The sequence below is a fragment of the Rhinichthys klamathensis genome, unplaced genomic scaffold (assembly GCF_029890125.1).
Source record: "Rhinichthys klamathensis goyatoka isolate OS25496 unplaced genomic scaffold, OSU_Roscu_1.1 h1tg000011l_1, whole genome shotgun sequence".
Lineage (NCBI taxonomy): Eukaryota > Metazoa > Chordata > Actinopteri > Cypriniformes > Leuciscidae > Rhinichthys > Rhinichthys klamathensis.
In genome coordinates, this window is record NW_026606564.1 from 4,282,037 (window position 1) to 4,309,572 (window position 27,536).

Here is a 27,536-nt window from a genome sequence, read left to right on the forward strand (position 1 = left end):
ACACGAAGAGACCGCCAGCCAATCCCTTTTTGAGCAAAGGACTCATTTTAACTCATCCTAAGAAACGATAGAAGGGTTAAATTAATGATTGATGGTTCATTCAGGTCATGTCTTGTAAGTGTATGTCATATAGTGCTAGAAACATGGGATTTCATCATCTCATTCTTTCCTCACTTAATTTCTGCAACTCGTATGAAAGTGTGTGTGTGTGTGTGTGTGTGTGTGTGTATTTGAGTTAGATGTGTTTGAGTTAGTTTTATGTTTTAAGAGTAATCAAAGTCTTGTTGGTATTTTAAAGAGAAGTGTTCTTGTGTTATATGCTTATGAATTTAAGGTCTTAAACTGCTGATATAAGTTACCGTGCTAATAAATAGTTTTCACTATAGTTTGGATATTAATATCTGCTGCAGAGCTGATAGTTCTAGCCCTTGCATTTTCAGTTTAGTTTATATATCGTTGAGCTAAAAATAAAAGCATTTTAATAACCATCACTCGGAACACTGTTCATTTCCTGGTATCAGAAATTGAAAAAGGCAGTGAACTAGATCTGTTTAGGCATTAATTTCACACCAGATTTTTAAACAAAAATAATAAAAAAACACTTGGGATTAAGATAGGAAACTGCAATGTACATTTCAAAAAATTAATTTTATTGAATGTTTTAAGGCAATTATAACAGAATGAAGCAGACACCCGCATGTTGATGTTAGGAGTAGGAACCAATTTGCAGTCACTCTACATACACCCACACAACCTACATTAGTATTAATGCAGGAAGCAATCTTTCAAAACCAAGTGCAGCCCATTACTAAACGATTTCTGAATATTCACGGGAAAGAGTCAGCTGCAATCTCTGAAAAGTCCACAAAATGAAGTGCGATAGGGTCTTTTTCAGAAAACATTGAACCAAGTTGTATATAGTATTGGAGTGGGTCATTGAGAGGCTGGTTGGCTGATGGTATGCATTCAGCGGCTACAGTAGTAGTACAGGGTTGAGGGGTGGTAGTTATAGGTGGCATGGTAGGGTTTTTGGGAGGTTGAACTGGGTATTGCGAATAAAGCTGTTGCAAATAAAGATGATATATATCTCCAGGGTACATTGGGGGTTGCAGCTTCTGGGATGTTGCTGGTGAGCTTGATGGGGAGGCAATGGGGATGGCTGGAGCTGGTTTCTCTGGGGGCTTTGGTTTGCCATGATGGTAATGAGGGTAGTAATTTGACCCAAAGTCCTGGGGGTATCCTGGAAGTTGAGGCTTCTGGGCTGGTGCTTGAGAAACTGATGTGGTGGGCATAGAGGTTGGAACTGGTATCTCTGGGGAATTTGGTTTGTCATAATGGTAATATGGCCGAAAGCCCCGGGGGTATCCTGGAAGTTTAGGCTTCTGGGCTGGTGCTTGAGCAACTGATGCATCACTCGGGATCGAGATTGGAACTGGTATCTCTGGGGGCTTTGGTTTGCCATGATGATGATGATGATGATGAGGATGATGATGAGGATTATGATGAGGGTAGTAATACGGCCAAAAGTCCTGGGGGTATCCTGTAATTTGAGGTTTCTGGGCTGGTGCTTGACCAACTGATGTGTCACTGGGGATCGAGATTGGAACTGGTATCTCTGGGGGCTTTGGTTTGCCATGCTGCTGCTGATGATGATGATGGTAGTAATACGGCCAAAAGTCCTGGTGGTATCCTGGAAGTTGAGGCTTCTGGGCTAGTGCTTGAGAAACTGATGTGTCACTAGGTATCGAGATTGGAACTGGTATTTCTGAGGGCTTTGGTTTGCCATGATGATGATGATGATGATGATGATGAGGATTATGATGAGGGTAGTAATACGGCCAAAAATCCTGGGGGTATCCTGGAAATTGAGGCTTCTGGGCTGGTGCTTGAGCAACTGATGTGTCACTGGGGATTGAGATTGGAACTGGTATTTCTGGGGGCTTTGGTTTGCCATGATGATGATGACGACGAGGATTATGATGAGGGTAGTAATATGGCCAAAGGTCCTGGGGGTATCCTGGAAGTTGAGGCTTCTGGGCTGGTGCTTGAGCAACTGATGCGTCACTGGGGAAAGAGATTGGAAATAGTTCCTTAGGGGGCTTTGGTTTGCCATGATGATGATGGTAGTAATACGGCCAAAAGTCCTGAGGGTATCCTGGAAGATGAGGCTTCTGGGCTGGTGCTTGGTCAATTGATGTGTCGCTGGGGATAGAGGTTTGAACTGGTTCCTTAGGGGGGTTTGGTTTGCCATGATGGTAATACGGCCAAAAGTCCTGGGGGTATCCTGGAAGTTGAGGCTTCTGGACTGATGCAACTGATGTGTCGCTGGGGATAGAGGTTAGAATTGGTTTCTCTGGAGGCTTTGGTTTGCCATGATGATGATGGTGGTAGTAATACGGCCACAAGTCCTGGGGGTATCCTGGAAGTTGAGGCTTCTGGGTTGGTGCTTGGTCAACTGATGTGTCACTGGGGATAGAGGTTAGAACTGGTTCCTTAGGGGATTTTGGTTTGCCTTGATGGTAATATGGCCAAAAGTCCTGGGGGTATCCTGGAAGTTGAGGCTTCTGGATTGGTGCTTGGGCAACTGATGTGTCGCTGGGGATAGAGGTTAGAATTGGTTTCTCTGGAGGCTTTGGTTTGCCATGTTGGTGATCAAGAGGAGAATGAGGCAGTAGAATCTGCAGATATGCAGGAGTAAGAGGACCAAGGAAGGTTTCATTTGCAGTTGTAGAGATCATAGGACAAGAAATGACTGCATAGTTTCCCTGCCATTGCATCTGCATCACATAACTCCCTCCCTGAAAAGCATCATGAACATCCAGGTTGGTCCACCTTATGCTATGCTCACAATAAGTAGAATGGAAAAAGCAATACCTGTTGCATGATACCACATCCATCATAGGGTGTAGCATAGACAAGACCTCCGTAAGTGGGAATGGTGTGTCCACAGTGAGGTGGCAACTTGGAAATGGGAACAGGTGCACCATTACCTGTGATTTTCATGAAAAAAAGGGGATTAAGACTTAAACCACATGGATTTTTCCTGTATTTATGCAGTTCACATTAAAAAAGTCAAGTCTGAGTGGGACAGTAAAAGACTAATGCAACAAACTAAGATATTGTGCTGGCATCAAATTATTTAGTAAACAAATAAATACATTCACAGGTTACCTCGACAAAGCTCAATTTGTGCTACTTCTGGACCACTAAGTTGCAACTTCATGAGATCATCACCACACCTCAATTTTGGAGACATGGCATCCCAGGCTGCTTCAGAAGAACTGACTAGTTGCCCTGTAAGTAAGCAAGCAGAGATGGGAAGTAACAAAGTACAAATACTTACTGTACTCAAGTAGATTTTTCTGGTATCAGTACTTCACTTTTTACTCTCACTCCTTACATTTTTACACAAATATCTGTACTTTCTACTTCTTACATTTTCAAAGATTAAATCTGTATTTGGTGGCATCTCTAATAAATCATGAATAGGCTAGTCTTGACTGGCAAGCACTACGATTCGGCTCGTGCGAGCTCTGCGGCTCCACTAAAAGGTTTCTTCGATCAGAGTCATCAATGCGAGATACTCAAGAATGGAGTAGAAGTGCCCAGGTGGAGCAGAGAGGCAAAACTGATCTGATCTGGAGTGCGTTTCCTGAAAGCATCGTTATCCAACTATGATCGCAATTTCCATCGAACTCTATTGGTAACGACGGAACTTGAGACCATAGTTGGCTAACGATGCTTTCGGGAAACGCACCCCTGTTTAGGACTTAAAGGGGTCATATAATGGTACATGCACTTTTACAAGTTGATTGTACTGAAATGTGTGTTGGCAGTGCCTGTACACAACCATCATATAATGATAAAAATCCATCCAGTGTTTTTGTTTTAATCTCCTTATATGTTTCCCCCTGCCTCAAATTGAGCCGTTCGTTTTTGTGACGTCAATAAAACGGACGCCCCTCCCGCGATTGTTGATTGACAGCAGTGGTTCAACACAGACCCGCCCTCGCTCGTCCTGTCAATCATAGTCTGCGCGGATTGGCGCGGTCATTGTTGAAATGCTGGAGCACTGTCTATGAGCAGAATGGCGTCTAAGCGATTGTGGTGTTCTGTTCTTGGGTGCAATAACGAACACAGCAGTCATTTTAATTTTCCTAAATCCGAACCGCTGAAGACGCAGTGGCTGTGTTTGTTTTCGAAGGGAATATTCCCCACGAGCAACGTCAATGCTCTCATGTTTGCCGAATCATTTCTCAGTGGACTGCTTTATAAACGAGGATCAGCTGGTTTTGCTGAGAAGCTGCACCTGAATAAAGGATCGGAACCTATTCGTGTTCCTGCTGAACCTTCAGAAGAACTAAAGTGAGTGTAACGTTTTATTAATCTTTATATTAATATTTATATTAATCTTTGCAAATCGCCAGCTGCATGCTTCACGATGAATGCGTCGGTTTACACTCAGGGTACATTACAGCATTCTATGTACAACGTTCTCAATATAATTCATAATCCCACGTTTATAATGAACAACCGTTATGGTTATTGTGTTATTGTGTTACAAACGGTGTATGCGCAGAACAGAGAGGCGGAGTGAGCAAAGCTCATTATCATTTAAAGTCATATGCACTGAAACGGCGTGCTGCAAACAGAGCTGTTTTTGACCAGGTAAAATAAGTGTTTTCTTACAATACTAATGAGAATTTTTAATTAAAGTATATTACAAACTTTTAATTTTACCCTAAAGAATCATATTAGCTTGTACAAAAATGGCATTATATGACCCCTTTAAATTGCAGGTCAGTTTCATCTGGCTATTGTAGTTTTGTATTTGATTACTTAGTAATGGGCTGATACTTCTAATAGTTATTGGCAATTTAATGCTTAACTATCATCACTCAAAATACTGTATGCTAAAAGACATCTTTATTATCAATTGCAGTGGATCCCAACCGCTTAAGTTTTCAAAACGATTAAACAGACCAAAATACAAATGACAAAATACAAATGAAAACTAAAAACGTTCTGAATGTGTGGAAACTCAGCGATCTGAAGACAGGTCAATGTCATCAGTGAACAGTTCCTCTATCAGAACAAGCAATCGTCTGATGGTCATGTGTACAAAAGTGCCACTGATCCTCACAAACATCTAGTCACAGATCAAAAAACACCTTTTCCATTCCATTTTCATATTACCATATTCCGATTACCATAACAAATCGATTTGCCCCACTCAATGAAACACCCACTGAGAATTCTGTTGATTGTGCCCTGGTTATTGGTGATTCGATCACACGGAACGTGAAAATAGAGACACCAGCCACCATAGTCACATGTTTGCCGGGAGCCAGAGCGCCTGACATCAAAGCAAATTTAAAAGTGCTGGCTAATGCTAATCGTAAATTCTCGAAGATCAATATTTATGTTGGCACTAATGATGTTCGACTCCGCCAGTCGGAGATCACCAAAATTAATATTAAAGAGGTGTGTGAACTCGCAAGTACGATGTCAGGCACTGTAATTTGCTCTGGCCCCCTTCCTGTTCGAAGGAGTGATGAGATAGTTAGTAGATTGTGTTCGCTCAATGGTTGGTTGTCTGAGTGGTGTCCGCTTGGGTTGCTGAATATTCGATCCCTTACTCCAAAATCACTCATAGTTAATGATATGATTTCAGATTATAATCTAGATGTGCTGTGTTTGACAGAAACCTGGTTAAAACCAAACGATTATATTACTTTAAATGAGTCAACCCCACAAGATTACAGTTATAAACATGAACCTCGTCTGAAAGGCAAAGGGGGAGGTGTTGCTGTAATTTATAGTAATATTTTCAAAACCACTAAGAAATCTAGTTTTAAATATACTTCTTTTGAAGTGTTGGTTCTTAATGTAAAAATATATAGTGTAAACGATGAATCACATGTGAGAATTATGCTGGCTAATGTACACAGACCACTATAAAGATTTTATCAAAGAAATTGCGGACTTTCTATCAGAATTAGTATTGGCTGCAGATAAAGTACTAATTGTTGGTGATTTTAATATACATGTAGATAATGAAAAAGATGCATTGGGATTGGCATTTAAAGACATTGTAAACTCAATTGGAGTTAGACAACACGTGTCGGGACCTACTCATTGTCGTAATCATACTCTAGATCTAATATTATCACATGGAAAAGATGTTGATGCCGTTGAAATTCTGCAGCAGAGCGATGACATCTCAGATCATTATCTAGTCTCATGTAAATTACATTTAGCCAGGGCTGCAAAGCCGACTCCGTGTTATAAATACGTTAGACCTATAGCCTAACTTCTGCCACTAAAGATTGCTTTATCAATCTTCCTAATCAGTTTCATCCCATCTCAGCATCCCAGATAGCTTAAAAGAACTCGATATTGCAACAGAAACTTTTAACTCTCTCTTTTCCAGCACTTTAGACGCAGTTGCTCCGTTGCGCTTAAAGAAGATTAAAGAAAATAGTCCAACGCCATGGTACAACGAGCACACCCAGGCCCTTAAGAGAGCAGCCAGAAAAATGGAGCGCAACTGGAAGAAAACTAAACTAGAGGTATTTCGGATTTCATGGAAAGAGAGCTCGATTGCTTACAGAGAGGCCTTAAAAGCTGCTAGATCTGCTTATTTTTCAACCCTACTAGAAGAAAATAAACATAATCCTAGGTATTTATTTGAAACAGTGGCTAAACTAACGAAAAAGAAAGCTTCAACCCCAGAAGTGTCCAAGCAGCATAGCAGAAGTGACTTTATGAACTTCTTCACTTATAAGATCGATAATATCAGGGACAAAATTATAACTATGCAACCATCTACCACAGTATCGCATCAGGCAGTGCATTGTAGTCTCCCTGAGGAAAATTATTCATTTGTTGCCATAGGAGAGGAAGAATTTTCTAAACTCGTTAATTCATCTAAATCGACAACTTGTATGTTAGACCCTATACCGACTAGCTACTGAAAGAGATGCTTCCAGATGTCATAGATACTCGTCTTACTATCATTAATTCGTCTTTGTCTCTAGGATATGTACCAAAAACCTTTAAGCTGGCTATGATAAAACCGCTTGTTAAAAAACCGCAACTTGATCATACAAAATTAGTTAATCACAGGCCGATCTCAAATCTGCCTTTTCTATCAAAGATATTAGAAAAAGCAGTATCCTCACAACTGTGTTCCTTTCTTGAAAGAAATGATATCTGCAAGGATTTTCAGTCAGGATTCAGACCGTACCATAGTACCGAGACAGCTCTCATCAGAGTCACAAATGATTTGCTCTTATCATCCGATCGCGGTTGCATCTCTCTATTAGTGTTACTTGATCTTAGTGCTGCATTTGATCCTAAAATTATGTTGGCATTAGTGGAATTGCATTAGCATGGTTTAAATCATACTTATCTGACTGTTATCAGTTTGTAGCAATACATGAAGATATGTCTTATCGATCACAAGTTCAGTATGGCGTACCACAAGGCTCAATACTAGGACCGTTGCTGTTCACTCTGTACATGCTCCCATTAGGAGATATCATTAGGGAAAATGGAATTAGTTTTCACTGTTATGCCGATGATACTCAGCTGCATATTTCTTCAAAACCTAACGAAACTTACCAATTCACAAAATTAACGGAATGCATAGCTGATATAAAAAATTGGATGACTAGTAATTTCCTACTACTAAATTCTGAAAAAACAGAAATTCTAATTATTGGACAAATAACTTCCACACGTAATAACCTAGAATACTGTCTAACACTTGATGGCTGCTCTGTTAAGTCTTCGTCGTCGGTTAGGAACCTGGGTGTACTCTTTGATACCAATTTCTCATTTGAAAGTCACGTGTCTAGTATCTGTAAAACTGCATTTTTCCATCTTAAAAACATATCTAAATTACGCCATATGCTCTCATTAACAAATGCAGAACAATTAGTTCATGCGTTCATGACATCAAGAATTGATTATTGTAATGCTCTACTGGGTGGTTGCCCTGCACGCTTAAACTACAGCTAGATCAAAACGCAGTAGCTCGAGTTCTTACCAGAACCAGGAAATATGACCATATTAGCCCGGTTCTGTCAACACTGCATTGGCTCCCAATTAAACATCGTATAAATTTTAAAATATTGTTGATTACTTACAAAGCACTAAATGGTTTAGCTCCACAGTACTTGAGCGAGCTTTTAAAGCATTATAGTCCTTCACGTCTATTGCGATCTCAAAATTCCGGCCAGTTGATAATACCTTGAATATCAAAAACGACTGCTGGCGGTAGATCCTTTTCCTATTTAGCACCAAAACTTTGGAACAGTCTTCCTACCATTGTCCGGGAAGCAGACACACTCTGTCAGTTCAAAGCTAGACTAAAAACACATCTATTTGACCTGGCATACACATAACACATTATAGACTTCTATAATATAATGTTACGCTGCATAGATTAGGTCAGCCGGAACTGGGAACACTTCCCTTAAATCCTGATGTACTCGTTACATCATAAGAAGAATGGGATCTACGCTAACTTTAGTGTCTTTGTTTATCCAGCAACCTGCTGGATCCAGGCCGTATCCAGATCTGACAAAGGAGATTCGCCTGGACCCGATGACAATGCAGTGCTGAAGTGTCAACTATCCTCTCCCTATGGAGGATCCCTTTCCCACTCTACAGATAAAGCGTTGTTGAAAATCCGGTTCGCGTACCCCGAAGTGATAAAATAAAACAAAATTCTTTATCAAATGTATAGGCAAGACAAGTAGTTTGTTTAGGCATGGTTTGTAGGGAAATTACAAACCTGCGCACATATTCAAACTAATATAACTATAGAATCAATTTTTAATGCGCATGTGAACGCCATCAGGTCACAGGTTCGCGTTTAAAGTCTGTTTAGAGAGAACGCCGTCGTCTTAGTGGCCCCTAATGTAATAACAAATGATAACTTTGCTGGAAGTGAATCAATCAAAACTAACTTTAGCTGGAAATAACATTATTCAAAAATCACTATAAAGCCAAAACAATCTCTGTTACCGTAAATTGTATGTTTATCTCTGTAAAGCTGCTTTGAAACAATCTCCATTAACGAAATAAATGATGATGACTTGACTTATTTGACTTTGTTTACTTCTTATTTAACTTAGCAATACCCCTTACAGACAACACCTTACAAAAAATAATGACGGTTTATCACATACAAAACCATAAACCATGGTTACTATAGTTAAACAATGATAACCACTAGGGGTGGGACAAAATATCAATAGGGCAATATTGTTTTCAATACGAGAATAGATACGCTGGAGCCAAATATAGATATTATAATGAATAAAATAATGTGCTCTAAATAGGTCCCTGCTCACAGCATCGCTACTTCATGGCTCCTAGAGGTAGCGCTCAGCACATGAATGAGGGGAACAAGTTAACTAGCCTAAGAAAACGTTTTTAACGGGATGGTGGACAGCAGTGAGAGTCAAATAGATGCCCCAGCCATGTGGACCCACTTCGGCTTTTATACCATTAATGGGACAAACATAAGTTTACGCTCTTCTCGGAGCGCTTACACATACACATGGGAGCGTTTGAAAGCAGGCATCGATCAGCGGATCCATCTATCAGTGGATACATTAGGGATCCGCTGATAGACGCCTCCCGTATGTATCTGTGCAAGCGCTCGGTGAAGAGTCAAAGATGTATTTTTACAACATGTTTTTGAAGTGTTGATCATTGTAGCCAATCACAGACATATTTTGAGTGTGTGAACACAATGGCCAATCAGAATTCTAGTTTAAGAAACCATTCAACAGTGCTCAAATTGCAAAGGGTAAAAATGCTGGTATCGTCACATACCCAAGATGGTACCTTTGACAACACCATTACATCCCTTGGTTGATAAGCAGTTAAATGTGTCAGTTTACACACAAAGAAAAGTTTAAGCTTTTAAAAAGACTATAAGCATAAAATGTTCAAAATTTACTTCATGTTATTGAATTTACAGACTGAAAACCTTCGTGCCAGTTTGGACTTGAATAAAGAGAAAAACTGCACTTAACCTTTTAACAATCATTTTGTAGCATTTAACGTACATTTGAGTATTTAAGTGATTGTAATAACACATGGTCATAATGTAATACTGTAAATGTTAATGAAATAAATGTACATTATGTGCAAACAAAAATCAATGAGGTGGTTATTTTGCAACAAGTTGGAGACAGTCCCGGAGACAAATGCTGATAGAAATATTGACAGGTAGGCCAACTAACAAAATTTGAAATGAACTTGCAAGTTCTTTTGTATTAAATGTATTAATATGATGTGAGGTCCAGTTACCAGTGTGACACTAAAACAGGTAGTAATGAGTATGTTAATTTTACTTAATGTCAGAGCCTCAGCCCATACTTCTTTACTTTAACCGGAGTAAAAAAATAAAAATATAAAAAAATTAGTCCGTCTTTTACCAGAGTCTCTTTAAACAGAGGTAGGCTAGCTACTTCTACTTGATGCGTGTACTTTTGCCATCTCTGTAAGTATAAGTAAATAAATAAAACAAACTGGAAAGGCTTTGCAAACACTTGTGGAATTCCCCCTTCATTACATTGGACTCAAGCACATGAATGAAATTAAACCAAGCGACCAATAGGCCTACCTGCGACACTGGGGTCGTCACCAAGGTGCTCAAAATTAGCCAATGACTCAACAATTCCCTCGTGGTCTGACATAGATTGTTCTGATATAATCCCGCTCCCTCCATCGTTTGCTTCTTGTGTTCCAGATAATTCTAGCACACTTCGGCACTCTATTAAAATAATGCATGTGAAAAAAACAAACAGTTTCTGCCGCATTTTCCCATACGCCATTCTGCTACGTGCGTGTTCCAGTGACATGTGTTTTTTTTAGCATTTGTACATTACGTTAATTATCGCACCTGTTATCTCCAGCCTGCAATACTTCAAGTTACGCCCACTTCAAGTTACGCCCACTTCAAGTTGCCAGATCCATCTCACGCGAGATTCAATGCCTGTGTTTTTTCTTCTCTCTGTCCTCCAAAATCTAATCTTCGAGCGTTATTTACATTAAGAAGCCTGATTCCGCAAATGAGCAAACAAATAAAAAAATTATTCTGGTTATGTCTTACTTTATTAAGATACTTACAGCTTTATCGTGTGTAGCCTATATTTAAATAACAAAAAATATATTTTAATATAGCAATCTGTTGGCATAATAAAACCTGTCCTGAAAGTTTAAACAGTTGTTAAAAGTTTGAATTTGTAACGTTAGAGGTCCCATGCACATAGGCGTTGCTAAGGTGTTGTATCCGGTTGCAGGGATGGTTATTTCCCTGCTGCAGTTGCTAGGAGTTGCTACTGTGTCCTGACTAGGTTTACATTTTGTGATGGATATTTAGACATAAAATACAAACATAAAGTAAGAGAAAACAAATAAAATAGACTATAGATGAGTTATTGGCAAAAATAGTTGTGCAAAGATCACAAAGGTAAGTAAGTAAGTACAAATATACCTTTCTTAAGTAGAAATTTTGGGTATCTATACTTTACTTTTGTAATTATTTTTCAGCCGACTTTTTACTTCTACTCCTTACATTTTCACGCAATTATCTGTACTTTCTACTCCTTACATTTTAAAAATAGCCTCGTTTGTTTCTCCTATTTCAATTCGGCTTGTTTTCATTTCGGCTTGTCATCGTTCAAAAAATGACCAATTACACAAACGGATAGATCTGAGTCCCGCCTCCTGAACATCGCTAAACTGATTGGCTTTGTGTGTTTTCTTTCTAACTTGTGAGAGGCTGTTTCATTTGGTTGTGCGAAGCGCAAAACTCATCCGAAGGAATTAATTAGGAAACCTATATGCGGTAAGTGAGGGAGAAATCAACAGTTTTCTGCTCAAGAATACGGGGCAAATCGCGTCAAATATTGATTTGAGGACAGCCGTTTTTACAATATAGTATACTGTAATAAGTGGCAAACATAATCGAGAATGTGTGTGTGTGTGTGTGTTTGAGAGAGAGAGAGAGAGAGAGAGAGAGAGAGAGAGAGAGAGAGAGTGTGAGTGAGTGTGTGTAACCCTAGCTCTATTATAGGATCAAAATATCCCCATAAAGATGGCAATATCCGAAATCCTTTTTTTTTTTTTTAAACAGCTTATAAATCAGACTAAGTGATGTTTTTGAAAATGCAGAGAGTTATCTGTGATTGGGTTAGTGTAGGGGGTAGAATACACAGTTTGTACAGTATAAAAATCATTATGTCTATGGAAAGTCCCCATAAAATATGAAAAAAAAATAACATTGCTTGGTCTGTTGAAATGAGAGGCCTGTTTGATCAAGTTGAAACCTTGTCATCCCAGTCTCATCAGCTGGACTGAAAGAAGTTTTAGTGCACTTAGGACCCTGAAAACATGTCTCAATGCAATGGTCACAAGTGACACTTGACAGTACTGCTGTGTGTCGAGTCCAACAGGACAAACTTGACAGTATTGATGCAAAACATATATGCCAACAGTTAATTTCTGTTAAAGGGATAGTTCACTTATTTAAAAATGAAAATTCTGTCATCATTTACTCACTCTCAAGTTGTTTCAAACTAGTTTCTTTCTTCTGCTGAACACAAAAGAAGATATTTTGAAGAATGTCGATAACCAAACAGTTGATGGTAGCCATTGACTTCCATAGTATTCTTTTTTTCCTACAATGGAATTCAATGGCTACAGTCAGCTGTTTGGTTATTGACATTCTTCAAAATATCTTCTTTTGTGTTCAGCAGCGTTTTTGGGTGAACTATATCCTTTTAATGAAAGATGCAGACGTGTTTGCTTCTTCAAAAAGCAAGGAACAAGACAGTATTGCACTAATTGCATTGCACTATTAACGGAGTAAGGTTAAGTCTCTGTTAAACTGCCTCCTTGTCTTTATTAGTTACCTGTAACATTACAGAATTAATGAATTAACGTATTGTTAAGGTCAATATAGACTAAAAACCTGAATACATTATCCTATTAATTTCCTGATTCCTCCGCTTCTGTGAATGTCCCCAGTCCCCACCAATCTCAAAATCAAACCTACGCCTTTAGAGAGAAGTATAAACATATACCATTACCATTCCAAGATAACATGCCTCTGAAGTTTGACATTTTGCACCATTACAATACTTATAGGCAACTAGTCATCATATCTTCCGCTCCATGAAACACATGTTAATGCTCAGTAGTACACACATATGGTTCTTTAATGTATTTGCATTTTACTAAAATGGAAATTGGACTGAAATTAATTTTCTATGGGCATATATGCGGCTGAAACAGGTAGTGTATCCCAAATTTTTCAACATTAACATTTTAATATAACGTTATAGTGATGGCCTTTAGAAAAATGTTTTTTAACAAGGTGGTAGTGCACTATAGGCCCCTGTGGCGCGGCCTAAGCTTTTGTCCTTAATGGCATTTTTTTCCTTTCATTACTTTTACTTTTATACTTTAAGAGGTTTTGAAACCAGTTACTTTTACACTTTTACTTGAGTAAAAAGCTTGAGTTGATACTTCAACTTCTACAGAAGTCTTTTTAAACCCTAGTATCTATACTTCCACTTGAGTAACGATGTGCTTCTGGTGTTTCAGCACTCAGGTCTGTCTGGACACTGCGGTCTCCCGCAGAGTTTGATATTACAGGCTGGACAACTCCTTTCAAATATCCATGGATACCATCAACACTGAACTGGGTGCATGCCTTCAATGCACTGCTGTGGAACAATTCAAATGGTCTATTCTTTCCATCAGGTTTGATCAGTGTGACAAAGCGGAATAAAACTTTATTAGACAGTCTTTCAGTAACAGTAATTTTCCAATACAGTGTACAAGAAACTACTAGTCCAGAACATTGGACTAGTGAACATTTGCTCCAAGTCATAGGCCAACATTAATACCCATGTGAAATGGAAAATCAAGAGAAGACTTTTCAGCCAGGTGAGCACGTGAATTCATCATCTTTTGCAGACTTTGTTTAGAATTTAGAGTGTTGTTTGTCAGAAACCTGCTAAGTTTTGTAGTTGTTTGTACAGTTATAAAGTGACTTTTAAAAAAAAAAGTTTTTTTAAAACCCTTTTCGACACCTCATCAATGTGATATCAATGAGCTAAAGAAAATCTAATGAGACAAAAAGTGGAATATTTTAAACTGGCATGCAAGAATAAACAACAGATCAAATTGCATTTTTTTCTTATATTCTGATGTTAAAGGGATACTCCACTTTTTTTGGAAATAGGCTCATTTTACAACTCCCCCAGAGTTAAACTGCTGAGTTTTACCGTTTTTGAATCCATTCGGCCGATCTCCGGTTTTGGCAGTACCACTTTTAGCATAGCTTAGCATACATCATTGAAGTGGACAAGACCATTAGCATTTCTAAAAAAAAAAAGAAAGAAAATAGTTCCGTTGTGTTGACGGAAGGTAGCCTATTTTCAGGCGCTGCGTCATATCATTACGCCTGCTGCTCTCATGGTACGGCAGTAAAGTTTCTTGATCATTACGCAGGAATGAGAGTATAGTTCCTAGCCATATCAGCCTAGAAAATCACAACTTTACATTTTCCGTCGGTCTTAGTGCACGATGTAACTACAGAAGAGTCAAGTTTTAAATAGGAAAAATATCGAAACTCTTTGGTCATTTTTTTTTTTAGAAATGCTAATGGTCTTGTCCACTTCAATGATGTATGCTAAGCTATGCTAAAAGTGGTACCGCCAGAACCGGAGATCGGCTGAATGGATTCAAAAACGGTAAAACTCAACAGTTTAACTCTGGGGGAGTTGTAAAATGAGCCTATTTCCAAAAAAAGTGGAGTATCCCTTTAAGACATCTAACTAAAACACGAAAATAATACTAGATGATGTGCATCACAGACCCATAAAAGATTGTTATAATTGTGTGCATATTCAAGTTACTTTTCACATTATCAGATGCTGATTCTGCAGTGATGGATTCAGAGATCGGAACACTGATCAAATATATTGAATGTGTAAGAAACATTTATTCTGATCATTTTTGAAAGCTTTTTTAAATTATTATTTTTGTACTTTTTCCCACATCACTTATAAGTCTCTTTATTATGTTTAAACATTTCAGTACAACAAGATGATGTGTCCCCCAACCCCACCCATCCCACCACACCACACCACACCACACCACACTTTTAGTAGTGTTTTAAAAATGCATGCCTTTTCTCTTATCCAGTTCACCCTAATGGTCTCTCCACACCATTTTCTGTACTGTCCAGCAGATGGAGCAGGAGTATTTCCAAACACTGGAATCCTCACCAGATCTCTGTAATGGGCTTCCAGGAGTCCTAAGATACAAAAGAGAGTCCCAAGAGAGGATGTACAGTCAACAGGTTGCCTATTCATTTGATTTCTGTCATTTTAAAAGTGTAACATCTTAGAAAATTACTTATTTTGAATAAATAATTTGTGTTTTACCCAGCCCCAACCTCAACGGGACTCTCCAATATGCTGTCAGTTCTGTGGTTTGAAAGCTTGGCCTCCTCTGGATCTAGGATTTGCGGAGACTCGAGAGGTTCGTCTCTTGAGAAAGGGCATAGCCGAGACAAACACTTATTGAGTGTTGGGGAAAGTTACTTTTAATTGAAATGCGTTTAAATAGTATGTTACTCCTTAAAAAAAAGTAACAAATTGGGGCAGTTACTTTTTATGGAAAGTAAAGTATTACCTTACTTTTGCATTACTTTTTCTCACCAGTGCTGGGCTTGCTTGTTTTTAGTTTTTTTTTGTTTATATAAGTAAAGTCAACTCAAGTCACCTTTATTTATTTCGTGCATTTTACAATACAGATTGTTTCAAAACAGCTTTACAGTGAAAACAGGAAAATAATGCAACAGAGTTTGTTTCGGCTGTACAGCAGATCTAGAAGGAAATAGTGTCATTGTCCAGCATAAGTAAGTTCAGTGTTGATTAATGTGCTGGGGGTGGGGGGGGGGGGGGGGGTCGGAGTCATCACAACGGTATGGAGACGGGTTTGTTGAGGATCAGTGCCGATGGCTGTCGTGTCGATGTGGGCTTCACAGGGGAGAGTCTAGTTGACACAATCTCTGCTGACACTTTAGGGATGCGTTGTGGTCGTGTCTAGGCGCAGGTCCACCATCTGATCTAGATACGGCCCGGATCCGGCTGACTACATCATGCATTGTGGTCGTCAAGGTGCAGATCCTCCATCTGCAGTTGATTTTGATATTCTAGGTATTATCAACTGGCCAGAATTTTGAGATTGTAATAGTCGTTGAAGTTGACGCAATAGACGTTGAAGGACTATAATGCGTTAAGAGCTCGCTCAAGTAATGGGGAGCCAAACCATTTAGTACTTTGTAAGTAATCAGCAATATTTTAAAATGTATACGATTTAATAGGGAGCCAATGCACTGTTAACAGAACCGGGCTAATATCGTCATACTTCTTGGTTAGTAAGAACTCTAACGCCGGTTTCACACTGCACGCGTTAGCAGAGCGTAAGCAGCGCAGGAGCAGTGCGTACGGTGAGCGGAAGCAGGACACACACGTTTTGCTTTCATACTGGCAGCGTTTGACACGCGCGGCGTGTTTACAGACAAAGTACTCTATAATGGGTAAGTTGGCATTGCTTTATTTCGTTTTCAAATACATTTAAGAGAAAAGACTTGTCAAGAAGCTTATTTTATTAATTAATAGGCTATATTATATAACTTTTGGTTCATATTTGTTTTTTTTTACTTTGTTTTCTGTTTAAATTGATGAAGGTCATTTGATTGACTGTTTAAAACACAATAGATATCACCAATGCGCTTTTGGGTCAAACTGCTGTGTATTTTGGCCATGATAAATGCATTGTCACTTTAATTCAGCGTAAGCCGCGCGGCAAAAATAGACAGGACGCCGAAACGATCGCGGCACTGCTGCTCCTGTTCTGCTCCTGCTACGCGCTGCCGCGCCGCCTCTGCGTGCTGTGTGAATGCTCTAATCTGTTAACATGGGCGCCGGAAAAAATACGCGCTGCTTACGCTCTGCTAACGCGTGCAGTGTGAAACCGGCGTTACTGCTGTGTTTTGGACCTGCTGGAGTTTGTTTATTATGCCTGCAGGGCAACCACCCATAAGATCATTACAATAATCTAGCCTTGATGTCATGAACGCATGAACCAACTGTTTCGCATTTGTCATTGAGATTATATGTCGTAGTTTACATATACAGTATTTAATAATGCGGATATACAGATACTAGACACGTGACTTTCAAATGAAAGATTGGGATCAAAGATTAAATTAAATAATTAAATCCTTGTTTTTTCAGAATTAAGTAGTAGGAAATTACTAGTCTTTTATATCAGCTATGCATTCCGTTAATTTTGTGAAATGGTACGTTTTGTCGGGGCGCAAGGAAATATAGAGCTATATATCAGCATAACAGTGAAAACTAATGCTTCCTAATGCTTTCATTTTGAGGAATACTGAATCTGTTTTTGTGGAATTGAGATGAATAAATGCCTGCTCACATTTAGTCTCGTTATACTTTTTACTTTATACTGATTTCTCTCAACATGGGGACAGGAGAGGTGTCAGTCAATAAATGGGAAAACAAAGTAACTTGCGTTACTTATTTAAAAACAATAACAGATATTTTGTTGTAAATTTAAAAGTAATGTGTTTCTTTACTAGTTACTTGAAAAAAGTAATCTGATTACATAACTTGCGTTACTTGTAATGTGTTAAACCCCAACACTGCCCTTATTGCTTCAACACTTTTCCTGAATCTATATGTCTAATTGGACTTCAGGACTTCTGCTGTGAGAACTACAGAGAGTTGTTCGAGATTGTGGTCCATGAAAAGCATCTGTCTATGATACGTTCTGAGGCACAGTCAATCGGACCTGCTCGACTAGATGACCCCTTCATCAATGAGGACGAAGAGCTACAAGATAAAGCACGAGAAAGAGGAAAACACAGGTTTGATTCGTACAGTACTACACACTACTGCTTAAAGGTTTGGGGTCAGTATGAATATTTATTTATTCATTTTTATTTCAGCAAGGATGCATTAAATTGAACAAAAAAGTGAAAGTAGAAAAGAGACCTGAAAAAAACATGGTTTTTACCAAAATATTAAGCAGCACAACTGTTTTCAACTGATAATAATATGAAATGTTTCTTGAGCAGCAAATCAGCATATTAAAATTATTTCTGAAGGATCATGTGACACTGAAGACTGGAGAAATTATGCTGAAAATTCAGCTTTTACGTGGCAGGAATATATTACATTTTAAGATATATTTAGAAATATTATTTTAAATGATAATATAATTTCACAGTATTGCTGTTTTTACTGTACTTAGATAAATAAATGCAGCCTTGGTGAACAGACGAGACTTCTTTCAAAACGATTAAAAAAAAATAAAAAAAAATACTGACCCCTAACTTTAGAATGGCAGTGTACATGGCATAAGCACTTCGCTGTGTTGTTACTTGAGCATGTTGTTATGAAAACTGAAATATGTGATTTTGTTTATACTTTTCATTCCTTTGGATTGGTTTCAGACAGCAGCAGAGAGAGAGAAAGAGATATGACAGAGCTGCTCATTCCAGTTTATTGGTATCAAAGAACGGTGAGTATCCACATATGTGAGTGAGAGCATACTGTATGTTTGACAATTTACCCATGGATGGATCAGTAACAACAATAAATATTCACAGCCAGAAATGAAAATTCTGACATTATTTACTCCCACGACTAGAATTTACCTTTCAGTGCATAGTCACCATTTCACAAAAGTGGTCCATAGGACAATATTCCAAGTCTACTAAAATACATTTGTATGGGGAATATATACACTGTATATACAGTTGAAATTATTCAACCGCCATTGCAAATCAGATTTATTGGCAACATTTACAGACTTTCAGCTGTTTGCAGTTGCTAACAAAAGTAATTGAAATAGCTCAACACAACAAATGTTTCAAGTGTTTTCCCAAATTCAACTGAAAATGCAACTTTTAATGACTTCTCCAGTCTCAAAATTATTCAACCCCCTGTAAATTTGATAGTTTTAAAGTGTGTGTGTGTGTGTGTGTGTGTGTTACTAAGATATCATTCAGTGACAGCATGTTGAGGGGGTAAATTAATAATTTCTCTCCTCAGATGTGCCTCATGATAATTCAGTTATCAGTTTCCGTCTCTCTAACTGTGCACCCAAAAAGGATCTTTGGAAAGTTAAAGAGTACATGCATGTGGACGAGATCTCCGGACAATGGACACATGATAAGTCTTCTGCGCTGGGGTCAGTTGAGTTTGGCTTAACTCATCACCAGGTAACTGACCATAATAATTGACTCTGTTAGAAAGTCGTATTATCATGGTATGGAAAAAGCTTTGTTTCCGCCACGGAATAAAAAATAAAAATGTTTTTTCTCGCAATTTTTCTCAGAATTGCGAGTTTATATTATTAATTATAATGCAAGTTAATTATGGGATTTATTTTTTATTTTATTTTTATTCCGTGGTGGATCAAGCTTCCATAATGAGGTCCTTAAACTAAACATCTGGTCTCTTTTTTTTTCAGAACAATTCAAGTTTCTTGGAGAAGTACTATTCTAATGGAGATAAATTTCTTACTGTGTTTCCAGATGGTTCTGCACAAGTTTTGTATCCTTTTAGCTATAATCTATGGAATACTACAGTATGTGGGTACTTTTAAGTAGCAATATGTCACCAGTGTTAAAGACAAATATGACAAACAGAATGGGTAATAATAAACTTCAACTTCAATAGCTGTGTGAAAGCGGCTATGCTCATAGCCTACTGTATTATATTTGATATGCAAAATTCCAAGGCTTCTAAACTATCAACATGATCAAAACTTTGCTGAAAAACCTGTTGTACACAATTTACTACATGCCTTCTGTCATCTGATGTATTCATTGACTTTATATTTTTAGAAAATAAAAGCCCTTTTAGTTAAATTCTAAAAAATGTACCCTTCAGGTTGTGGTACACGTCTTTGCTGATTTTTATAAAGTACACATAAGAATAACTTTTATATTGTTAGTAATACTTCAAGATGAACACTTGTTGGACCGAAGCAACTTAGCTTTACTTAATTATCCATACATATATTTTTTTTTTAGAAAAGTCATGATACAAAGTGAGTATCAAACATGGTACATCCGGCTTTTTGTTTTATTTGTTCAGCTCTCAATCATCATTGCATTGCATTGCATTAGCCTATATGTTTTGCCCTCACAATAAAAATTACATAGCGTTGATCATAAAACTAAACATTTTAAATATCTTAGTAAGACATATTTGTCAGGCGATGTGTATGTAGGGCACGACATGTATGTAAACTGTACAATGATGACATCTATTAAATCATAGGCTAAGCCACAAGTTAGTATAGAAGAATAAAACGTCATCAGCATGTGCTAGTTGTAAACAAAGTAAGATGAATCGCAATTATGGTTCCCTATTGATATGGTTCACTCATACTGCACTTTTTCTCTAAAAGAGCATCTTTTTTCGCTGGCGTTTGTTTTAAAACGTTGCGCCCCTGAGCACGTTGCTTGCCAGGGCCACACCCAGCCGCATTCATCAAAGACGGACGCTCTCACTGCGAGAGTGCGAGCCTCGCCTCCCTGCGAGAGCGAACCACTCTCCATAAAGAAAGCCTCCCCTCATTCCCCTTCGTTCTCTCCCTCTCAGAAGCATGAGATGAAGAAACAATGGAGTCGCAGGGCTGAGTTCGCAGGAAAAGTGAGCTCATGCCGGTCCATATCCCGAGTGGCTCACTCTCCCTGCAGCGAGGGGATTCCCCAGTGATGCTCGCACTCAAGAGAGAGCACAGTGCTGACAGCATTGCAGCTGAGTACAACTGACTCGGCAACTGAAAATTATGTTTTTGTTGAGGACGTGAGCTTGCCGTTCCCAGTATACTGTCCATTCATTCAGACTGTCTCTGGCACCGCACACTTTCACAAAGTGCAAGGATGCGGCGCTCTCCCCTCTGCGGCAGAAGGGAGTGTGCATCCTGAATTACCTTGATGACTGGCTCGTATTGGCCCAGTCAGAGGCCGAGTTAGACACTCACAGATTCTTGCTCCTCAGCTTTTTGGATTGCCTGGGATTCAGGATCAACTTAACCAAGAGCTCACTTTCTTCCAGCCATTGCATCACCCCCTCAGAGCCTTTTAGAGGATGCTGGGCCTAATGGCGTCCACATCATTAGTAATTCCACGGGGTCTGCTACATGCAGCCCCTGCAGTTCTGGCTGAAACACCGTGTCTCACACACCTTAGTATTAAGGTAAACCACGGCTGTTTCATGGCCCTGGCCTCTTGGAAGGACCCTCAGCTCCAGACCGCCGTGGACTTGGGGTTGATCTCCAGAAGGAAGGCAGTCTCTACAGATGCCTCCAAAATGGGTTGGAAAGCTCTGTGCGAGGGCAGGCCGACGTTAAGGCTCCTGGTCAAGCACCGAGAAATGGCTACATATCAACTGCCTAAAAATGCTGGTGCTTTTTCTAGCCCTCAAAACCTTCCTACCAGACCTGAAAAGGGCACCATGTCTTCATATGCTCGGACAACATGGCAGTGGTGTCCTACATAAACCACCAAGGTGGGCTCAGATCAAGGCCTCTTTGAGACGCTTTCTCTCATGGGTATGACGCAACCTGCGCTCACTAAGAACAGTGCATGTGCCGGGCAGACTGAACCAAGGGGCAGACATGCTGTCCTGGTGCAACGTGTCCTCAGGTGAATGGACGCTCTATCTCCAGACTGTTCACAAGATCTGGAGTATCGTCGGGAAGGCAGAGGTCGACCTCTTCGCCTCAGAAGACAACTCTCACTGTCCAATATTTATCTCAAAGGACAGGGACGCGCTGGCCCACAAATGGTCCAGCCTTCCCCTTTACACCTTTCCCCTGGTTGCGCTGCTCCCTCAGGCCATCAGAAGGATCAGGGAGGACAGACGTGCAGCCTTTCTGGTGACCCCTCTCTGGCAGAACCAGTCATGGCTTCCCAAGTTGATGCAGCTGCTTGCAAAAGCCCCGTGGCCAATTCCCCTCAGGCAAAGGCAACGATTTCGCTCCCTCAACCCAAGTTGTGGGCCCTTCTTGTCTGGCCCCTCGACAGGAGCCTATGGACCTCTCCGCGAGAGTCCTAAACACTATTTCTGAGGCTAGAGCCCCATCCACTAGACACCGCTATGCCCTTAAGTGGTCTGTCTTCTCTGACTGGTGCACAGTCCAGAGTGAAGCCCGATGTCCTGTGAGGTTTCACTGGTACTGTCTTTCCTGAAGGAGCTGCTGGACAAGGGGTGCACCCCTCTCCACGCTCAAAGTCTACATGGTGGGCATAGCAGCATACCACGCTCCTGTGGCCGGCCAGTCTATAGGCAAGAACTAGTTGTTAGTTTTCTGAAGTGGGCCAGAAGGCTAAACCCGCCTCGTCCCCCTCAATATTCCAACATGGGACCTGTCTACAGTCCTTAGGGCCCTCCATTCGAGCAGCTCCAATCAGCCGAGCTGCGGCTCCTTTCGCTAAATACCTCCTTCGGTCAAGTGAGTGGGTGACTTGCAAGCTCTCTCTATGAGTGCGTCTTGCCTTGGGTTTGGGCCCAACTACTGTAAAGTCGTACTCAAACCAAGACACGGCTATATACCTAAGGTGCTCTCTACTCCGTTCAGAGCACAGGTCATTACTCTCTCTGCTCTTCCTGCTTCAGAGGGCAAGCAGGAGTTACATTTACTCTGCCCTTTTCGGGCCTTAAGAGTATATATCTAGATCTCTGCCCAGTTCAGGCAGTCAGAGCAGCTCTTCTTGTGTGAAGAGTAAGTGATTTACATTACAAGCTATCAGAATTTCATCTTATTTTTGGGTCACATAAATATCAGCAACTGCATCTAATTGCATGTTTTTGCTCAATTCGGGCCACTGAATAAAATGTAGGTGTTTTTTCCTCCTAAAGTTTGAGCTCCTTATTCTCCATTGTCCAAATTCAGACTATTATTTCATATGTCAGGCTTTACAGGTATAAATGAGTAATTAGTAATATCTGGGATTGTAGTGTGACTTTAGATTTCACTAAAAGACACTAACTATAAAGGCTATAAACTATGTAAAAAAAAAAAGAGGCTGGATTGTGGTACAAACTATATATCGTTATAAAAAATTGGGTATTTCTTCAATGACATTGGTAATGGAAAACTTTTGCGTGGTGGTATCTTGATGCATCCACACAGGGTTTGACACCTTAGGATAAGATGATTGTACAGTAATTTGAAAATTAGTTAATTTATTATCTATTGCTGTTAATTGTCCTTATTGTCATGTCAATAGCTATCCTTCAGGAAACTTGGCTATCATCATTCTCATCTGTAAGAAGGAAAGGATCTGTATAGTACAGGATGACATGACGACGACTCTTTGCCCAGTCAGAGCCCTCTTTCAGTCTAATGGCAGAGCCACTTGTTACCATTGCAACGGCAGCATTTGGTATGGTTGAATTGCTATTGCACTGACACGAATCTGAATATCTCAAATGGACTGATTCTTGATCTAGGGGAGGAGGGGAAAGTCTGAAACCTTAAAGGGATAGTTCACACAAAATTTTTAATTCTGTCATCATTTACTCACCACATGTCGTTGACGGAACACAAAAGAAGATATGAGAAATGTTTTTTTGAATGTGTATATATGTTAACCACAGGCCTTATTTTAGACGTCTAACCAAAAACCCTTTCTAAAAACTGATGATAGAACCGGAAGTGCTATAATGCTAACTCGTATCTGGGTTTTGGCCTACAAAAATACATCATCCCTGCAGCGCTCTATTTGGAAGACAACATTTATTTGACAATACATACCGTTAGACAGATGGGCCAAGAATCTAACCACGGGAACATTAATATTTATTAAGATATATTAGATATCATATAACATTAGATATCATGAACCAAAAATGAATTTATTATAAATAATAAATGCTTTTACAGCATTTTTTTAATCTACATTTTTACATACACTAATACATTTGAACTTTAAAGGGATAATTCACCCCAAAGATAAAAACATTTTAAATTCCGTCATTATTTACTCACCCATGAGTCTTTCCAAATCCTAAGACTTTTGTTTATTTTCAAAACACATATGAAGATATTTTTAATGAAACCTGAAAGATTTTGGTCCTTCCACTGCAAGTCCACAAAACCAAAACATTGACACTTCAAAATATTTGGCAGCACTTTATTTTGCAGTCCTGTTTCGCATGAACATACCATGTACTTATTGTAGGAATGACACTGTTCTGCTAACCTGAACCCTACCTCAGTCTAAACCATAACTTAACCCATGTAGTTACCTTACACTACTCACTACTTTTGTGAGTAAGTGCACTATAAGTACATTAAAAGTGCACGTACTGTAAAATAAAGTGCAATCAAATATTTGTAAAACCAATATGAATCAAGCGGTTTAATACAAGTCTTCCAAAGACACATGATTGATATAAGATGAACATATTAAATTTAGGCTTTTATTTACTTCTTATTACTTACAAATTGTAGTCTGTTACTGATTCTGAAAACCATAATTAGTACTACTGTTTGGTTACTTTTGATCTAACTTGTTTGTTACATTGAATTGAATAGAATAATATTGTACCAGATTGATGTAAGAAAATATATTCCATTCTTTGCTATCAAAGTCTTACAGGGTTGGAACAACATGAGGGTGAGCCGAGCGATTGTTGCTTGGGCACTTTCCCATTGAAAATGGGCAATAAATGTATATCTGGATAATTTATATCGGTCGTGGGCCCTGTGTCTCATCTGGTTGCCCGTTGAGGGCAACATTGCCCAAAAAGTTGCCCTATGTATCATCACCTTTACAGGGTTGGAACAACATGAGGGTGAGTAACTGACAGAATTTTCATTTTTGGGTGAACTAACCCTTTCATAGATGGACTTAAAGGAAAAATATCTTCATTTGTGTTCTGAAGAGGAACAAAAGGCTTGTGGGTTTGGAACGACATGAGGGTGAGAGTAAATGATGACTAACCCGTTATGAATTGAACTCTATATAGCTAAACTGTAGTATAATATAAAGTTCGGTGAACTGTGACGTGGCTCTTGTTTCCTGTGGTGCAGGTTGAGTATGGGTGCTTGGGGTGGGCGGAGTCTAGATGAGAGCGGGAGAAGGATCCGAATGTGGAGCTGGACAGACCCGGCTCAAACACCAACACCCCTGAGACCACTCTTTCTGTCGCTCAACAGAAACATAGGGGTCCGGGTTCTTAACCAACAGTTGGTGTTTGTGTCATTCCTTGCTTCAGGACAGCAAGCCAGGTTCAGAGTAGGCAACTGTGAGTCGGTAAGAAAGTACACAAGTCCTGTCTTTTAATCTGATCACCGATTTTAGCTATTCATATGAGAGTTTTGAGACGTTTTGTTGATGCGTCACACTTATTACTCAACTCAGATTGGTCCAGCTAAGTGTTTTGTCTGCCGTGTCTTTGCTTACAGTCCAAAGAACACAACACTCCTCCTCAACCGCTCATGTGTAAAGAGGAACTAGTACTTCTGGCATGCAGAGTTGGCCTTCACATGGCTCTGATACGGTTACAGCAGTGCCAAGCCTTTCCATCCAGCCTCACACATTTGAGGATCAGACCTCCACCTTTCCTTCACTCGCTGGTCCGAAGGCTGCGGAGTTTGAGCCACAGAGTACAAATGGAAGAGCCAGACAAGGCCTTTATCCAGCGCTGTCTGAAGGCCTGTCCATGAACTGACACTCACGCAAGACATGCTAGTCTCGCTTAATTAAAGGTGCAGTCACATGAGCGAAATTTCATGGTCAAAAAAGTTCCATTGTCTATTGTCAATAGTGTTGCGATTATGAAGCACAGAGCTCACACAGAAGTCACTTTCAAACCAAGTAGCTTGCTGTGACCAATGTGACAAATTTGCGTGAGCAACTTAAACCCAGTGAGAAATAAATATACGTGGGGAAATCTCTCGCCCTCACTCGAAATTCCAATCGCTTGGATTCTTATCGGAACGACTGCTAAATTGCCTGCTTAAATATGTCAATCAATGGTAAATGTAACCATACCTTAACAAACTTGGTAAAAAAAAAAAAAAAGTTAACAATAAATAGAGGTTCACCATCAAAAGTGACCACAGAAAGTAAATCTTAAAGGGAGAGTAAACCCGAAAATGAAAATTATGTCGACATTTATCACACCCTCATGCCATGACTTATATCTGAATAAAATAAGCACATAGTGAAGCTCACTCGAGATGTATCACAGAAACACAGAGGACTATAACTTAAATAGAACAAAAACAGTCAATATTGTGTCTAAAATGTAAGTAACTTAATATGAACTACTTGTTTATTGAACTATAAAATCAATGTAACATTTGCAATTGTGATAATATATGTCAAACCAGCTCCCTTGCTAGTGTTACAATATTTTATCACATGTTATAAATATAAAACTCAACATTTTGAATTTCTTCCTCAGTATGTTTTTAAACTGTGAGTTTCTGTTTGTGTGCTGTTACGCTCATTTGCAGACATCCCACCTCTCCCGGAAGATCCGGGAGTCTCCCACATATTGATAGTGTCTCCCTGATGCCCGCAAATAATATACATGTTTGTGATATGCATATTTGGTTTACTTTTTCCATGAACGTGTCTCACAGAGGGCCAGGCAGCGAGCCTCAACAGATTGACATTGTTACCGGAAATAGAATATCCATTATAAATCACTGTTTACACTGAATGTAATCAAATCAGAATCTTTCTCGGGTTTCGGTGCCTCCCTAGTTATTTTTTGTCACTTAAGTTTTAATCAGGCTACTTGTCCGGTCGGCCAAGTAAAATTCTCTTTCACTTGCTCCTTCAAAAAACCCACTTGTCCTGGACAAACGTTAATGTCGAACCCTGCAGTTATAGTTATCATCCTTAGTGTGAACCTAGATTAATCAAAGTTAACTGAACTTAGTTACCTGAACCTAGATTGATCAAAGTTTAACAGTTACCTAAACATTTTACTAATGTTACCAAAAATGTCAGGTATAATCAAATTCTTTTCGATTTCAGTTAATACAGGTGGAGCTGGGGAAGGTGGAGGGTTTCTGAAAGCGCGTTGCAACTACAAAGTATTTGAAGGTTGAGCCCGTGAGCTCATCGGCTACTGATACAGCAGGAACCAATCAGCTGTGCCCTAAAGACAATGACGTGATCCAAGCAGATTGAGTGTAGGACCCATCAGCCTGTGCCATCTAGAGTTTCATTACAGAACTTTATATTTGTTTTTGGGTAACTATTCATATATGCTTCAGGATCGACCTAAATCTTTCTTATAATACAAGGATAGCTTCTTTAACCTAAATAACCAATGGGGGTGTCATGCATAAAATTATTACAACTATTATTATTATTGTCCACAGGCTCTATAGTCTCTTTTACTGTAGGTTTATGTTTT

At 39.3% G+C, this 27,536-nt stretch overlaps 2 protein-coding genes across 3 annotated transcripts; one reads left to right on the forward strand and one right to left on the reverse strand.

Moving 5' to 3' along the window:
- Positions 1-827: 827 nt before the first annotated feature.
- Positions 828-10,876, reverse strand: wu:fi34b01 (cell surface glycoprotein 1). Its single transcript, XM_056267331.1, has 4 exons — positions 10,649-10,876; positions 3,172-3,294; positions 2,875-2,990; positions 828-2,798 (listed from the first exon to the last, which is right to left on the reverse strand). The coding sequence occupies exons 1-4, from the start codon at positions 10,857-10,859 to the stop codon at positions 828-830; spliced, it is 2,421 nt and encodes an 806-aa protein (XP_056123306.1). The 5' UTR covers positions 10,860-10,876.
- Positions 10,877-13,686: 2,810 nt separating this feature from the next.
- On the forward strand, positions 13,687-26,250 carry LOC130097552 (glutamate-rich protein 6). Of its 2 annotated transcripts, none has more exons than XM_056264444.1 (12): positions 13,687-13,980; positions 14,970-15,028; positions 15,287-15,400; positions 15,490-15,582; positions 17,829-17,998; positions 18,599-18,654; positions 19,188-19,357; positions 19,609-19,691; positions 23,384-23,539; positions 25,192-25,414; positions 25,567-25,849; positions 25,959-26,250. In XM_056264444.1, the coding sequence occupies exons 1-11, from the start codon at positions 13,950-13,952 to the stop codon at positions 25,825-25,827; spliced, it is 1,416 nt and encodes a 471-aa protein (XP_056120419.1). In that variant the 5' UTR covers positions 13,687-13,949; the 3' UTR covers positions 25,828-25,849; positions 25,959-26,250. The 2 variants fall into 2 exon arrangements, with proteins under 2 accessions (XP_056120419.1, XP_056120427.1); XM_056264452.1 differs by having other exon boundaries at positions 15,290-15,400.
- Positions 26,251-27,536: the final 1,286 nt, after the last annotated feature.

What these genes read in the sequence shown, in the direction of transcription:
- wu:fi34b01 (XM_056267331.1), bottom strand. Translation starts at nt 10,859, where the DNA reads ATGGCGTATGGGAAAATGCGGCAGAAACTGTTTGTTTTTTTCACATGC. An exon ending in ACAAATTGAGCTTTGTCGAG is followed by an intron (nt 2,991 to 3,171) that starts GTAACCTGTGAA and finishes TGAAAATCACAG; the next exon opens with GTAATGGTGCACCTGTTCCC. An exon ending in GATGTGGTATCATGCAACAG is followed by an intron (nt 2,799 to 2,874) that starts GTATTGCTTTTT and finishes GATGCTTTTCAG; the next exon opens with GGAGGGAGTTATGTGATGCA.
- LOC130097552 (XM_056264444.1), top strand. Translation starts at nt 13,950, where the DNA reads ATGGAAAATCAAGAGAAGACTTTTCAGCCAG. An exon ending in AGAGAAGACTTTTCAGCCAG is followed by an intron (nt 13,981 to 14,969) that starts GTGAGCACGTGA and finishes TCACATTATCAG; the next exon opens with ATGCTGATTCTGCAGTGATG. An exon ending in CATTGCAACGGCAGCATTTG is followed by an intron (nt 23,540 to 25,191) that starts GTATGGTTGAAT and finishes CCTGTGGTGCAG; the next exon opens with GTTGAGTATGGGTGCTTGGG.